Source organism: Oryx dammah, unplaced genomic scaffold (genome assembly GCF_014754425.2).
Source record: "Oryx dammah isolate SB20612 unplaced genomic scaffold, SCBI_Odam_1.1 HiC_scaffold_11210, whole genome shotgun sequence".
NCBI lineage: Eukaryota > Metazoa > Chordata > Mammalia > Artiodactyla > Bovidae > Oryx > Oryx dammah.
The window spans coordinates 4788227-4803188 of record NW_024080603.1 but is presented as its reverse complement, the minus strand read 5'-3'; the positions used below and the strand labels follow the sequence as shown (position 1 = coordinate 4803188).

Genomic DNA, 14962 nt, shown 5'->3' with positions numbered 1-14962 from the left:
TTAGCATCATTCCTTCCAAAGAAACCCCAGGGCTGATCTCCTTCAGAATGGACTGGTTGGATCTCTTTGTGGAGGAGGGCGTGACAATCCACTCCAGTAGACTTGCCTGGAGAATCCCATGGACTGAGGAGCCTGGCGGGCTACAGTCCATAGCGTCGCACAGAGTCAGACACAACTGAAGCAACTGAGCATGCTCACACATGAAGGAGTGTCTAATAAAACCACAGAAAGCAGTATATGAACCTTGGTGATAGGTCATTAGAAAAGTAGAGGAGAGGGATTAAAATCTTGACTTCCTACCAAGTCTTTCCCATTATCCTCTTTCAGGGCTGTAGGCCTGCCTGGGCTTTCTCCATGGAAAGACCACATCTTTCTGGAGCCCAACCATGGCCCACCCACACAGCCGGGATAAGAGAATGGACTGGAAAGTGGACTTCATTCAGCTCTGTCCCAGCTTGTCACTCAGTCAACCATGGAACTTTACTTACTCTTATATGGAGACAAGATTGCCAATGCCTTCCAAGTCTCTTTCCCTTGAATATATATGCCCCTCAGACACTGCAGGCTCTATTTCTTGCCTCTTTCTTGCTGCCCATATCACCTTGTTTGACATCAGATTAGCTGAGTGCTTATGCAATAAATCTCTCCAAGTAACCAGATGAGGCACGAGGTGATTAAGCACCAAATTATTGGTACGAGGAGACAGTTAAAGAGCAATGGGGGACTTTCCTGGTGGTTGAGTAGCTAAGACTTCGTGCATTGACCCGGATTTGATCTGTGGCCTGGGAACCAGATCCCATGTGTCACGACTAAGGCCCCACGTGCTGCAACTAAAAAAAAAAAAAAAAAAAGGATCCCATATGCTACAATTTAAAAACCCACACACCATAACAAAGACTGAAGATCCTGCAGGCTGCAACTAAGACCCAGCACAGCCAAATAAAGAAATATTTTTTTAAAAAAAGAACAATGGGAATGTTCAAGAATCTTCCCATGCAAGGCCCACTTTGCTACTTGTTGGAGACACAACTCAAGCTTCTGTCAGCATCTTGCATATAAAAAAGCTAGGCTGAGGTTGAAGGTTTTGACCTGAAGTTGTCAGCTGACTAATCTCAGACAAAAGTCTGAGTAAGGAAAAGATATTTTAATGTTCATACTATGTCTGCCTTGCTCTGGGAAAGCGTGCATGGATCTGTACTCATTTAGGGCAGAGTTTCTCCCTTTCAGGACTATTCACATTTTCGGCCTGATAATCCTGTGTTGTGGAGGGCCATTCTGCGCACTGTAGGAAGTGTAGCTATGAGAGTTCACAAATTTAAACATCGGGCTCCCAAACGTGAATTTCAGACAGCAGCAAATTCCTTCAGTAATATGTACATCCCATGCAATATAAACATCATCCCTGGCCTCCATCCTTTGGGTAGCAGTAGCATCGCCACTATCCAACCCCAAGTTGTGACAACCAAAAATATCACCAGACATTGTCAAATGTCCCTGGGGACGCAAGCTGCCCCTGCTTAAGAACCACTGATTCAAGGTAGCACATCAGAAAGCCACAAGTCTTAACCTCTTTACCTTAGCTCCCAGAAAATCGCTGTGTCTGATAAAATATCAGCAAAAGAATTAGTCATGTGAGACATTCCTCAGCACATCTTACTTAAGTAATCATTTTGAGAACATTACTTAGTCTGCTTTTTAATGTCTCTTGGGATCAACTCCCTTTGGGTTTTCATAACAGGTAGATTTTTGGCAGCTGTCTTTCAGAATTAGCAGGCTCACTTTGATCAGATAATGCAAATTAGGAAACCTACCATATTTCCCTTTTCCTTAACTGCTAGAAAGCTTAGAGGCAAATGTAATGTTTAGTTTCAGAAACCATCAAAGCTCATGTGGCTAAGTATTTTCTTCTTTTAAACAAACATCCACATAGTGGCTTTTATAAGCCACATATATTTTACATGCTCTACAAATACTAGCTTCCTGAAATCATTCTGTCATTGCAACAACCCTATGGGTAAGAACTACTATTATCCTCCCTTTTCAGGTAATAGGGCTTCCCTGGTGGCTCAGATGGTAAAGCATCCGCCTGGAATGCGGGAGACCCAGGTTCAATCCCTGGGTTGGGAAGATCCCCTGGAGAAGGAAATGGCAACCCACTTCAGTACTCTTGCCTGGAAAATCCCATGGACAGAGGAGCCTGGTAGGCTACAGTCCATGGGGTCGGTAATAAACTGAGGTCATTTCTTTTTAAATTTCCATGAATTATTTCCTTCTCATCATCCTTGTTCTATAAGTAAGTACCTTCAGACTGTTTGTAAGTCATGGGGCAAGAGTTACTGTATGACACACCTACACCACTGCAGGTCCTCTCGGGCTCCCGCCTCCTGTGCCAACTGCCTCTGCAGCAGCCAGTTCCCAGGCCTTGCAGGTGCCCTGCTCAGAGCCCAGCCCCGTGTCCAGGCCACGCATCTCCCATCTCCCATCCCTGACTTCCCTGTTCACTCAGAGGTGCGGGGCACAAGGGATCTTGATCCAGAGCCCAGATGTGCACAGCCCATATCTGCAGAGGAACTGACATCCTGTGGTCAAAGCATTGCCAAATGGAGATGGAAATTGTTGATAAATCCATCCTCTTTTCTTCACTCCAAAAAGACTGTCCTGAGATGCAGCTTTGCACAGGCTGATTCTTAAGACAGAGCAACCAGGAACACTGGGTGGAAACCAGCTCAGTTACACCTGCTCCAGTTTCTCTCCCTCCTTCCCTGCCTCACTCCTGTGTCTCGCGAGTCTCTCATTTCTGCTGCTTGGCACTGTACCACCTAACAAAGCAGCAGCCACATATCATTGTCTGGCTCTGCTTTCCAAGGAACCGCTCTCTGACTCTCTGCAACCCTATAGACCATGGCCTGCCAGGCTCCTCTGTCCATGGCATTCTCCAGGCAAGAATACTGGAGTGGGTTGCCATTTCCTTCTCCTCTAAGGAATCAGACCTAAATAATTATCAGTTCAGTCGCTCAGTCATGTCCGACTCTTTGTGACCCCATGAATCGCAGCACGCCAGGCCTCCCTGTCCATCACCAACTCCCAGAGTTCACCCAAACTCATGTGCATTGAGTCGGTGATGCCACCCAGCCATCTCATCCTCTGTCGTCCCCTTCTCCTCCTGCCTCCAATCCCTCCCAGCATGTGGGTTTTTATCCAATGAGTCAACTCTTCGCATGAGGTGGCCAAAGTATTGGAGTTTCAGCTTCAACATCAGTCCTACCAATGAACACCCAGGACTGATCTCCTTTAGGATAGACTGGTTGGATCTCCTTGCAGTCCAAGGGACTCTCAAGAGTCTTCTCCAACACCACAGTTCAAAAGCATCAATTCTTCAGCGCTGAGCTTTCTTTATAGTCCAACTCTCACATCCATATATGACCACTGGAAAACCATAGTGTTGACTAGACAGACCTTTGTTGGCAAAGTAATGTCGCTGCTTTTTAATATGCTGTCTAGGTTGGTCATAACTTTTCTTTCATTGAGACCTAAAATCATGTTCCATTCCCCAGAGGAGCAATTGTCACACCTTGGGAAACAGTGGCCTGAGAGACCCATGAGAAGGTCACATCACAGGGACACTCAGGATTCATTCTATTTCATGGGCTGCATCCTCTGTGCTTAGAACAACTAGTCACACAGATAAATGCCTGATTAAAGTTTGCTGAATCAATGAATGAATGATTATCTCACTGCTTAGCCTCTCTGTGACTTTCAGTTCTGTCTCCTTGGATACCCTAAACTGGTAACTCTCCCTAGAAATTTTCTTTGAAGTTTTCACTTCAAAATGACTAGTACTGTAAAAACAGGCATCATCTGAGGAGTCCCTGCTGTTTTTCTTTTACTGCTATACCATTTGGCTTCCATTACTGTGAAAAAAAAAAACCTAGAAAGCTTCCACAAACTTCCACAATCACATCTGCTTGGCCCCAGAGGCTTTTTGTTAAATGTATTGTCTATATTACTTGGCTCATACTAGTTTATATGTATTTCATCAAAGAATCTCTTACCATCTGCTATTAAGAATAAGCTTGATAACCCTTTGTCCCAAGTGACTTGTTTGGTATTAGTCTGGAAAAAGAGGAAGGGATGAGGTAATCCCCGGGAGGCCAAAGTGACTCAGTGTGCTTCCAGAGTGGGACTGTTACCAGCAGACCAACGTTCACTGTTTCTGCTCCGAGCTACACCGTACTCACACCTATAGCCAAGTGAACCCTACCCACACTCCACAGATGCACCTCTGAAATATTCTGGGATCAGAGACTGGTACCAAATTAGATATCTCAATTAAAGCTTAAATATACCAGAAGTCTAAATCTATCTGGTAGGATAGAAAGGCCTTGGCAGTATTACTTTTTGTGTATATAATTAATAATCCTACAAGACAGTCATCCTGTGCAACTTTATTATGCAAAGCAATTAGTATTATGCAAAATACTGATTCAAATCATAGCATGATTCTTTTTGTCCTTTTGCTCGAAGATATGAGCTAAATTTCTATTAAATATTCATCTACCTTTTGAATCACCTGATGCATCCAGTTTAACTCTTTTGGATATAGCAACAATAAAAGAGATTATATGACTAACTTAAAGATCCAAAATAGCAGAAACAAGTTTTTTTCAAGTCTGGGAAATTAGGGCAGCCATTCTACTTTGCTGCCATAAAATACAAATACAGAAATTAGATTTCTACTCTCAAAGCCTTTTTTCTGGAAGTAGCTTTCTTGCTTGCTTATAGAATGAGAGCCAGCCACCGCATCATTTTTATGGGTCTTTTTTCAGAAATGAAGTGGCTCAAGAATGGTTAGAGAAGGGAGTGGATGCAGGGCTGGTGGGTCAGCAACCTCCAATTAGAGAAGTCCCATGTGACGCTCAGTCTGTACTTGGACCACCCAGGACAAAACTGTCCACCTGTTTCACACCTTGTTGCATAAACCAAACCCGAAGTATTTTTCCAAGGAAATGATCAGCAGGTAACTGTCAATTTAAAAATTCTCCATGGAGAAGTAGTATGCTGCTGCTGCTGCTAAGTCGCTTCAGTCGTGTCCAACTCTGTGCGACCCCAGAGACGGCAGCCCACCAGGCTCCCCCGTCCCTGGGATTCTCCAGGAAAGAACACTGGAGTGGGGTGCCACTGCCATAAATGGCCCATAAAACATGAAAAGATGCTCAATCTCACTTACATTGAAGAAATTAAAATTCGTGTACTTTCTCACCTCTTTGTTGGTCTACTGAAATAGCCAACTGCTCGCCATCTTGCAAACGAAACAATTGTCTAAAAGTAAAAATCATGTCCATCCACCGCTAGAAACCCAGCTTCCCAGTTCACTTATTAAATATATTTAACCATAAATTACACCGTTCTTTAACCTAAATTGTATCAATCTGAAACTTTTTGCATTTACAATATCAGAAATCTTTTCATGTTAGCACATAGATCTGTCTTTTTACCTGCTGGGTGGTATTCCACAGGTTCCCTTAGCTGTTCTCTAATACACAGCTAAATTGTTAACAATTTTTTTGCTGTTACAAATAAGGCTGAAATGAACATCGTGTATGTGCCTTCTTGCCACATGAGAGTGTTTGTCTAAGGAAGACACGAAGAAGCAATTTCTTAAAAAAATAGCCATTGCCAAGTTGCCTTCCAAACAAGCTGTGAGGACACCCCACCAGTGGAGTGTGAGAGGCCTACAAAACAATTTTGCTGACATTTGCTTCTAGATGCTCTGAACTGTTCCACTATCTATTCCTGTGACTTGTACCATCTTTAACTCTGGGAAATTCTTGTCTTTAATTATCTTTTTTTTTTTTTTTTGGCCACGTGGGCATGTGGGATCTTAGTTCCCAGACCAGGGATTGAACCCAGGCCCTCGGCAGTGAGAGGAAGAAGACTTAACTACTGAGCCGCCAGGGAAGTCCCTTTCATTTTCTCTTTAAATACTGTATCCCTCCCTTCTCTCCTTTTTCTCCTGTGAACAGCGTAACTTCTGAATCTACACTTCATTTCATTTTCCTTTCAGACTTCCCATCTCCTCCACCTGTACACCCTCCTGGGGGGAATGTCTTGACCCAATCGTTCCATACACACGTGCCTTCTTCCATACCGTCCCTCAGCCGTGGGTCGCACCCTCTGAAGCAGCGCATCTTCGGGGCACTGCCCTGGATGCCGGGCAGTGGAGGCGGGGGCGAGTGCGCAGACGCAGCTGGTGTCTGCCCAGCGGCCCAACCGTCTCCGTGGTCCCGGCTTCTCTTGGCAGCCATGGGCCCATCGAGGCAGCTCTTGCACTCTGTAATGGTGGGTGCCCCGGCTCCGGCAAGCACACCCTGGCACTGCGCGTTACCAAACACTTCCAGCTGCAGACCTTCTCCAGTGGGGATCTGGTCCGAGACAACACGCGAAGGGACACGGAAATCCGGGTGCTGGCCAAGACCCTCAGGGACCAGGGGAAGCTCATCCTGGACGACCTCATGATTCGGCTGTTGCTCCAGGCGCTGAAAAATGTCACCCAGTATAACTGGCTGTTGTGTGGTTTCCCCAGGACACTTGCACAGGCTGAAGCCCTGGACAGAGTCCATCAGGTCCACTTGGTGATGAACCTGAATGTGCCATGTGAGGTCATTCGGCAATGCCTCGAGGCTCGCTGGGTTCATCCAGCCAGTGGCCGGGTCTATAACCTCGGATTTAACCCTCCCAAAGTGGTCGGTGTGGACAATGTGACTGGAGAGCCTCTCATTAAGCGTGTAGACGATAAACCTGAGACAGTTAGCAAAAGAATGAAGGTTTACCAAGACCAAATGAAACCGGTCCTGGAATATTATCAGAAAAAGGGAGAGTTGGAAACATTTTCTGGAACAGAAACCAATAAGATCTGGCCCTGTATGCAAGCTTTCCTGCAAACCAAAGTCCCACTGAGACACCCAAAAACTCAGTTACTCCAGGAGGAAAAATCCTTGTGATCAGCAAGATGAACAGAACTATTCTTTCCGTCATGAGAAGTTCCTTGTTTTAAGACTCCACCATGTACGAATTCTTTGAAAATTATATTAGTTTTATTTCTGTGGATTTTATTCTGGACATAAAGGATATGCCAAATGAGTCTGATAATAAGAATTGTCTTTTTAAATTGTCTAGTGTGTTTTATCCAGCTGTCTTCAATGGGTGTGCAATTCAAAAACATCAGAGATGTCTAAACTTTAAAAAATTCTTTTAGACCAAAAGTAAAAGAGCAATTGGTAGTAATCTAACTTTTGTTTAGTAATAATAAGTGACTGGTAAGGTTTTATATTTTTCCATAAAAGTAAAAAATTAAAATACTAGTTTGGAGAAAATATTTCATTAGAAGCTTTTGCATAGCCCAATGCCAAAAAAAGAAGAAGAAAAAAAAAAAAGACATTTCTAACATGAAGGACGTGATTTTATGAGACGCTATCTCTATAAAATTCCAGATAAAAATAACTGAATGCAAAATGTGAATTTACTGCTGACTTTAAGAAATCTATGTAGCCGCATGAGCTACATAAATTTTGTTGATAAACATACCTTCCATTTCCTCAGAACTTTCTATTTTTTATTTTAAAAAATCAACATTTAGGTAAATATTATTTTGATAGAACTTGTATTCTGAAAATACATGTTTACTGAGGGATATAACTCATGTCAGAGATTGGCACTAGAAGTACTTGTATAAGCACCAAAATTGAATGAATTTTATTTAATGGAAAATGTAATTGACATGTTTTCAGATGTTAAGAAATGTATATTTTAGGAGACTTCCCTGGCGGGCCAGTGGTTAAGACTCCACACTTCCTCTGCAGGGGGTACAGGTTTGATCCCTGGTTGAAGAACTAAGATCCCACATCCCACATGCTGTGTGGCCAGGAAAAAAAAAAAGTGTTTTAGGATCTTCTTGCCAGTTCTCCTTTTGATCGATATGCCTTGGTGAGTAACACATTAAAGTATTAAAAAAACAAAGAACGAATTAAAAAAAAAAAAACTCATGCTGTTATGTAAAATACAAATACTATATAATTAAGAAACAAAAATAGATCAAGCATGCCTGGTGGGAAATTTCCTTGACAGAAATAGCTATCATAATTAGTAAACGGAAATTTACTTGCTAGAAAAAGCCATCATAATTAGTAAATGTGGCACTAGAAAGGCTTTATATGATAGGTTAGAAAGGACTAGGAAAGTAACTGAATTTGCTGAAGGTGGAGTTCTTTATTCCTGATCAAAGAAGTTGATACCTGCTGGCGTTCACTGACATCCCATCTTAAGGGAAGAAAATCTTGCCACTTTTTTCTGAGCAGCCACTTTAAAATAAGTATTTTGGGTTCCTTCGGTGGGGTCAGGAGAATGTGTGCTTATGTTTTACGGCCTGGCGTAGTGGAACAGTATGAGAAGTGGTGGAGAAGCTAGGCTATTTCTTAAATGATATTTTTACAATATTTTAGTTAGTGCTAAATCAAATGAAACAAGTCCTTGTACAAACTATTACTGCCTTTGAAAAATTCATCCCATTTTATTCCAGGCACTTAAAACAAAAATATCATCAAATGTTTCCTATGTATTTGCAGGGTGTCGGGGGATGCTTATTTTTCTTTCTTTTGATTTTTTTCATTCATTGTCAGTTTTTCAAAACAGACCAAGCCTTTTAAAAAGATCTACAGAAAACATTTCATACTTTAAAATACTTTCTATAATGTCTTACACTGTTAGATGCTTTCCAAGAAGTAAAATGCTGAACTTATGAACTATCACTAGTCACCAGGTTATAAGGCATCATTCAGTCCAGTTCAGTTGCTCAGTCATGTCTGACTATTTGCGACCCCATGAACTGCAGCGCGCCAGGCCTCCCTGTCCATCACCAACTCCCAGAGTTCACTCCTTAGTCTTTATTATTTAAAAAAACTGGGCTTCAGAAAAAAACATCTACCTATTCAGTATTTTATTAAACAGGCCAAGTTTTCATCTTCCTGACCTCCAGTTGACTTGTGACTCCTCTATCCTCACACATCTGTCAGAAAAACCTACATATGCTTATTCTTAATTTCTGCTTTGCTTGCTCTGTTACTTATCTTGCTTGAGTGTTGGTTCATCCATCATGTTGCGTCTGTCATCTTTTGTAGTGTTGGTCTTGCTCGTATGTGCGGTGATCTTGTCTCTGCGATCTCTATGGTTGAGGTTCTCTGCTGGATTGCATGAATGACATCCTCTGTTCCATATTCGTGGGAAGACTGCTGGTCTAAATTGTCCTCTGGCCTTTTCTCAGGGACCAGGAAGAAGGAGAAGCCTCTGGGTGAGATTTCTCTGGGGTGTTCAGGTCTGTTGCCCAATTTCCCTCCTTCTGGCACAGGGCCATATCTGTCTAAACTGTTCTCCCTGGCCATGACTCCTACCTGGAGGCTGACACTTTGTCACTGCTGTTTGGCTCAAGAGCAGATGGAAGAGATCAGTAGAGGATGAGTTGCTGGCCCCTCCTGCAGCAGTGCCCCGAGGACCGATGTGTCAGTTGTCCTTGATACCCTTCTGCTTCCGGGGTCTGCCACCTGTGGGGATGGAGTCTTAGTGGTCCTTCCCCTTCTGGGCATTAGGCTTCTATAAGCATTTTAGATTGGGCTCTGTGTTTTTGCATCAATGCAGTCTACATCCCATATTTTAGGATTTATCATGGTTTCTGATTCACTGAAAGTTTCACTTCTTACATAGGATCATTAGTTAAGGCCCTTGCTATAAGAACAAAGACGCTGGTCCACCATCCTGAAATTGAAACAAATTTCCTTGTCCACCCTCAAAATATGTAAGTCATCAAGCCTAGAGCTATGCCTTTCAACTCTGGCCACACATTAGAATCAGCTGGGAGCTTTAAGACAGTACACTGACACCCTGGATATTTTGATTTAATTATCATGGGTGGAAGCCATGGTTATTACTATGTTGTACTTACAAAGTCCCTGTCTTTTGTAAACTACTACCTTAAAGTAGGGGCTTCCCAGGTAGCTCAGTGGGTAAATAATCTGTCTGCAATGCAGGAGACACAAGTTCAATCTCTGGGTCAGGAAGATGCCCTGGAAGATGGCATGGCAACCCATGCCAGTATTCTTGCCTGCAGAATCCCATGGACAGAGGAGCCTGGTGGGCTACAGACCATGGAGTCGCTAAGAGTCAGACACAACTGAAGCAAGTGAGCATGCGCACGTGCATCTTTAACAGCAGAGCTGACTTCCTCTGAGACAGCCAGCCTTCCAAAAAGTTTTCAGCAGAGACGCAAAAACCACCTGGCAGTCTCACCAGCTGGAACATTCATCACAAAAGGCTCTGTCCTTGTCATTTTTTCCACCCACACAGAGAAATATTTAAGCCATGGATGTTTTATCATTATTTTCTCATTAGTCATCACTGTGGATAATTAACCCTTTTCATTTTATCTGTGTTATTTATCAAATGCCACATCAAATATGTCATCTACTTACTGATTTTTGGAAGCTTGCTTAAATAAACACTTTTTCCTGTGTGCCCAGTGGGTCAAGCTCTCTGATAGTTCTATTGTATTTAAACTCAGCTAATGATGCTCATTTTCAAGTATGAAAGTGAAAGTGAAGTCAGTCGTGTCCGACCCTTTGTGACCCATGGACTGCAGTCGGCTCCTCCATCCATGGGATTTTCCAGGCAAGAATACTGGAGTGGGTTGCCATTTCCTTCTCCAGGGACTATTCCTGACCCAGGGATCAAATCCAGGTCTCTGCTTGTGAAACCAACTTGCAATGAAATCATGATAGATTTTCTAGTCTACAAGAGCTTTTGTTTAGTTCTAACTAAAAGTCTGGGGAAAAGCCAATTAAATGAATTCTGAAGATGAAGTAACCCAAAATACAATCTAATTATCTAAAAATTTGCAAAATTTTTTACTAATTACTGACATACATACACACACACACACACACACATACACTCACACATGCTCAGCTGTGTCTGACTCTTTGTGACCCCATGGACTATACAGTCCATGGAATTCTCCAGGCCAGAATACTGGAGTGGGTAGCCATTCCCTTCTTCAGGGGAATCTTCCCAACCCAGGGATGGAACCCAGGTCTCCCGCATTTCAGGCGGATTCTTTACCAACTGAGCCACAAGGGACGCCCAGTAAGTGACACAAACTTATGTAAATGAAAGTGGGAACATGTTTATGTGCAACTGTAAGATGTCTTATTCTCCAATTAGGCCTAGGATCATGGTCTTGTGAAATCCTGTGTGCTTCTGGTGGCTGACCATCTAGATAGCTTTACTGTGATGCCTTCTCCAGCAAGGGGTAGGAAAACACCAGGTATGTAGAATAAAAACAAGTCAGAACAGAGTACAGGTGGGGAAAAGGTATTAGGAAGGAGAACAGGTTGGAGATGGGAGAGAACTTTGAATATTATGACACAGCAGCACCTCTGTCAGCGAGCTGAGAAAACTTCCATAATGTCAAGGGATTGGGAAAAAACATTCAAAAGGAAAGAGGATGTCAGGCCACCTGGATGCAGAATTTGGTTACTGAAAACTGTAAGGACTGAGGAATGTATCAGATCTCCCACTGAGTCGCACTGTTCCATGGATGGCGAAAGCCCACCCAGTTATGATTATGGGAAAGTGTAGAAGTCATGGGATGAAAGAAATGAGGAGGAAGCGAAGTTAGAAGTTGACTGGAAAGACTCTGGGAGGAGAATGGGACGTTGTTACCTGGCAGGACATGGAATTTGAGGGTGGAATAAATTAGAAGAAAATCTTTGGAACTAAGAAAGAAATCAGAAAATATTGGCAAGAGAATTGATAGAATTGTGTAGAAAACAAAAAAGGAGCAGACTCAGAACAAACTCTAGTTACGCTTTCCCAATATTTTTTTCTCCTTATAGAAAAAAAGAAAATGCCTACTATATATCCCGTGAACACTGGGACACTGGTAAGAACCATTAACTTAGGTAAATAAAGAGGTCCAGCCTCAATTACTTTGAAGCAAATGAAGTTTTAAGGAGTTTGCATCTAGCAAGAATAGGATTCACTTCCTGGCACCATTAATTACCATTTGGAATGGCCATTTCCTGTTCTAAGAGGTAGAAAAGTTGCGTGTAATATGTCTCCAAATATGATCATTTCAGAAATCATTTGAGAACTGGTAAAAACCTTTAGCAAGTTTAACAATCCTAGAATCTTCCTTTTCTGAGTCTCCATGATATTGCTCTCAAAAGTTAACAAATTTAAGTAACAAGGCAATTGGATGATATAATCTGTATGTATTTGGGGCTGGGGCTCAGAGGCAGGCTTCACAAGTGAAAACAAGCTGAGATTCAGGCTGTCCGTATATATAACAACTACCATCTGACAGCAAAGTAGTTTGTTAGTAGCTCTCTTGTTACTTATAATGTCTTCCCAAAATGCAGGAGGCAGGGACCCTCAGGACCTGAAATCTTACCTGGAAGCTGTAGTGACTCTTGAGTCCCGAAGAGATGCCATGTGCCAGCCAAGGCTGCTTCCATAGTTGCGGGCACCAGAGAGAGGGAAAATGTCAAATTCTTGGGGGAAAAAAAAGAACTAAAACAAAATAAAATTTAAAAAAGCAAATTAAAAGAAATTAAAAAACTAATAAAAACAGCAACACATAAGAATCATTTGAGCCCCTCTATTTGGATAACTTTATGATTCTGGTCTCTTGTTCGATATGCTGGGGGTTTTGCCTTTAGCCAAGCAAGCCTTAAACCATGATTCGTGGTGTCAAGAAAATACAAAAGTCCTCCTATTTTCCACAGGCCCTTTCCCTTCTGATGATAGTCACTGAAAGGGAAACACATTCTTCTATTCCACAGTTGACAGCAAAGCTTAGAATCATCTCAGAAGACTTGGTCGTGTCCGACTCTTTGCGACCCCATGGACTGTAGCCCGCCAGGCTCCTCTGCCCATGGTGTTCTCCAGGCAAGAATACTGGAGTGGGTTTCCATTTCCTTCTCTCAGAAGACTTAACACAGTGACTAATACTTATTCTAGAAAAAAAAAATGAGGAATATAAGAGGGCAGCGAGAGTGACGGTTGTCTACAGCACAGATGGTGCTGGGTTGGGATGTGAAAACCAGGAGCAAGGTCAAGAAAAATGGGACAGAAAGAGAAGCTAAAGGATAACCTGCCACATACCTGCCTGTGCCAAGCCTGGGAGGTAGGTAAGTATTGTGTTAGTCCAGGGACCTTCCTCCTCACCTCCTTCAGAGTGAGCTCTAAAAGTTTTCTCTGACACAACAGGCAATGGGCACATGTAATTCCTGGAAATCCCTAGCTTTTCCTGCACCAGGATTTTGCAGTGTTTCTAGACAACTACTCCCCCCACCCTCTTTGCACTAGAGAAAAGGGGTCGATTCCCCACTCTGATACAATACAGATGCCAGTTGCCTGGAGTCCACTCATCACCACGTGGTCTTTTTAAGTCAGAAGGCTCCCCTCCCTGGGTCTCTCATGAGATTGCTGCGAGTCATGGGATGACCCTGTCAGTGATCTAAAATGCAGCCAGCTGAGCACGAGGGGCCACAGGCAGATGGAGAACTCAGCTAATTTCTCCTATGCCAGCATGAGCTACTGGTCAAGCATTCACATCACATGAACATCATGAGAACATGTTCATACAAATGTGTGGGGTGAGGGAGGTTTCCTCATCTCCAAACACATGTTCTAAAAGTGTAAAACCCACTGATGTGCCTCAGTCTGGAGCTACATTAGGAAGCGTGTGCATCCTTAGGGAACCACACGCTCTATACGGTTTATCAGGAAAGTCCAGACACAGGCATGTGCCTGCCTTCAGTCCAGATGTTCGGTCTTGCTCCCACTTGTTCCGCTTGTTCCCGTCTCCCAAAGGACAGAGCCTGGGGCTGTATGCGTGGATCACCAGAGCTGAGTTGAACTAGTCAATTCAGGAGGTTTACACGCTCAATCCGACCCTTACACGAACCAAAAGGAGGTTCACTGTGGCTTTAGATGAGGGGTCATGCTCTCCCTGGGAATAAATTCGATGAATTGTATTTGTGTTTGGACTGCCCTGCCCACACTCACCACCTATTTTAGACAGCACACGACTCTGACTCAGAGGAGAGAGCAAAGTACAGCATGATGGCTTTAAAACAGGCTGCACACCCACTCCCTTGGGCCAGAGCCCAAAAACACCCAGGCCCCCAAGTGCCAACATCGAGGCCCCTTTCCTCTCCTGGCATCGCTAAACAGTGAGTGAGGTCACCCACATCCCGCAAAACAAAAGCAAACATTTAAAAATACCTTCCAAGCACACAAGTTGACAACTTGAACAAGAATGTGGGGGGGAAAAAAGGCAAGTCATTTATAACTTGATGTCTTCTATGATATAGTTAGCTGTGCCCAGATGCTGCGGGGGGAATGAAGCCAGAAAGAGGCCACAATAACAGAGGCTCTGAGGCCATCAAGGGGGTGCTGGAGGACCTTTATCAGAAGAGCCAGCGGCTCCAGGTGACAGCATGGAAATGAAGTGCCACACACTCCAGCTCCCTTCCCCATGGCATCACGCTTTTGCTAGGTTAATTCTCAGAAGCTGTTTGCAGCCAGGTCTGAAACCCACTCAAATTTGCTCAGATAAGTGGTGAATTGTGTGGGGGTAGAAGGGAGAAAGGCGCATGACCACTCTAGGTATGAAGAAGTCTTGGGAACTCAGGAGGATGACTAAGAAATTAGAGCTCAGAAGGGGCAGGAACTGAGATCCCTGAGAAGCCCCCCCAAGTCAGAGCCAAGTTCCCTCACTTAGGGCAGGTCCTTGGAGAGTCAATTAATAGTCCACATTTATGGAAGGAGGAGAGCTAGGGAAGGAGAGGAAGATGAGAAGTGGAAGTAAAAGGGAAAGGAAAGAGAGAAGGACAGTGACGGGGAGACGGGA

The 14962-nt window shown here is 43.4% G+C and overlaps 1 protein-coding gene, 1 non-coding gene and 1 pseudogene across 2 annotated transcripts in view; 2 read left to right on the top strand and 1 right to left on the bottom strand.

Moving 5' to 3' along the window:
• The window catches only part of LOC120860933 (vegetative cell wall protein gp1-like), a 109227-nt gene extending 102922 nt beyond the window's left edge, over positions 1–6305 (bottom strand). Inside the window, exon 1 of the mRNA XM_040236643.1 lies at positions 6129–6305. Within this exon, the coding sequence (XP_040092577.1) occupies positions 6129–6305 (177 nt within the window). The remainder of the gene's footprint in view (positions 1–6128) is intronic.
• Positions 2056–2127, top strand: TRNAS-GGA. Its single transcript has one exon. It is a non-coding gene; the product is annotated as a tRNA-Ser (tRNA).
• Positions 6304–7001, top strand: LOC120860932 (annotated as a pseudogene).
• The last annotated feature ends 7961 nt before the right edge of the window (positions 7002–14962 follow it).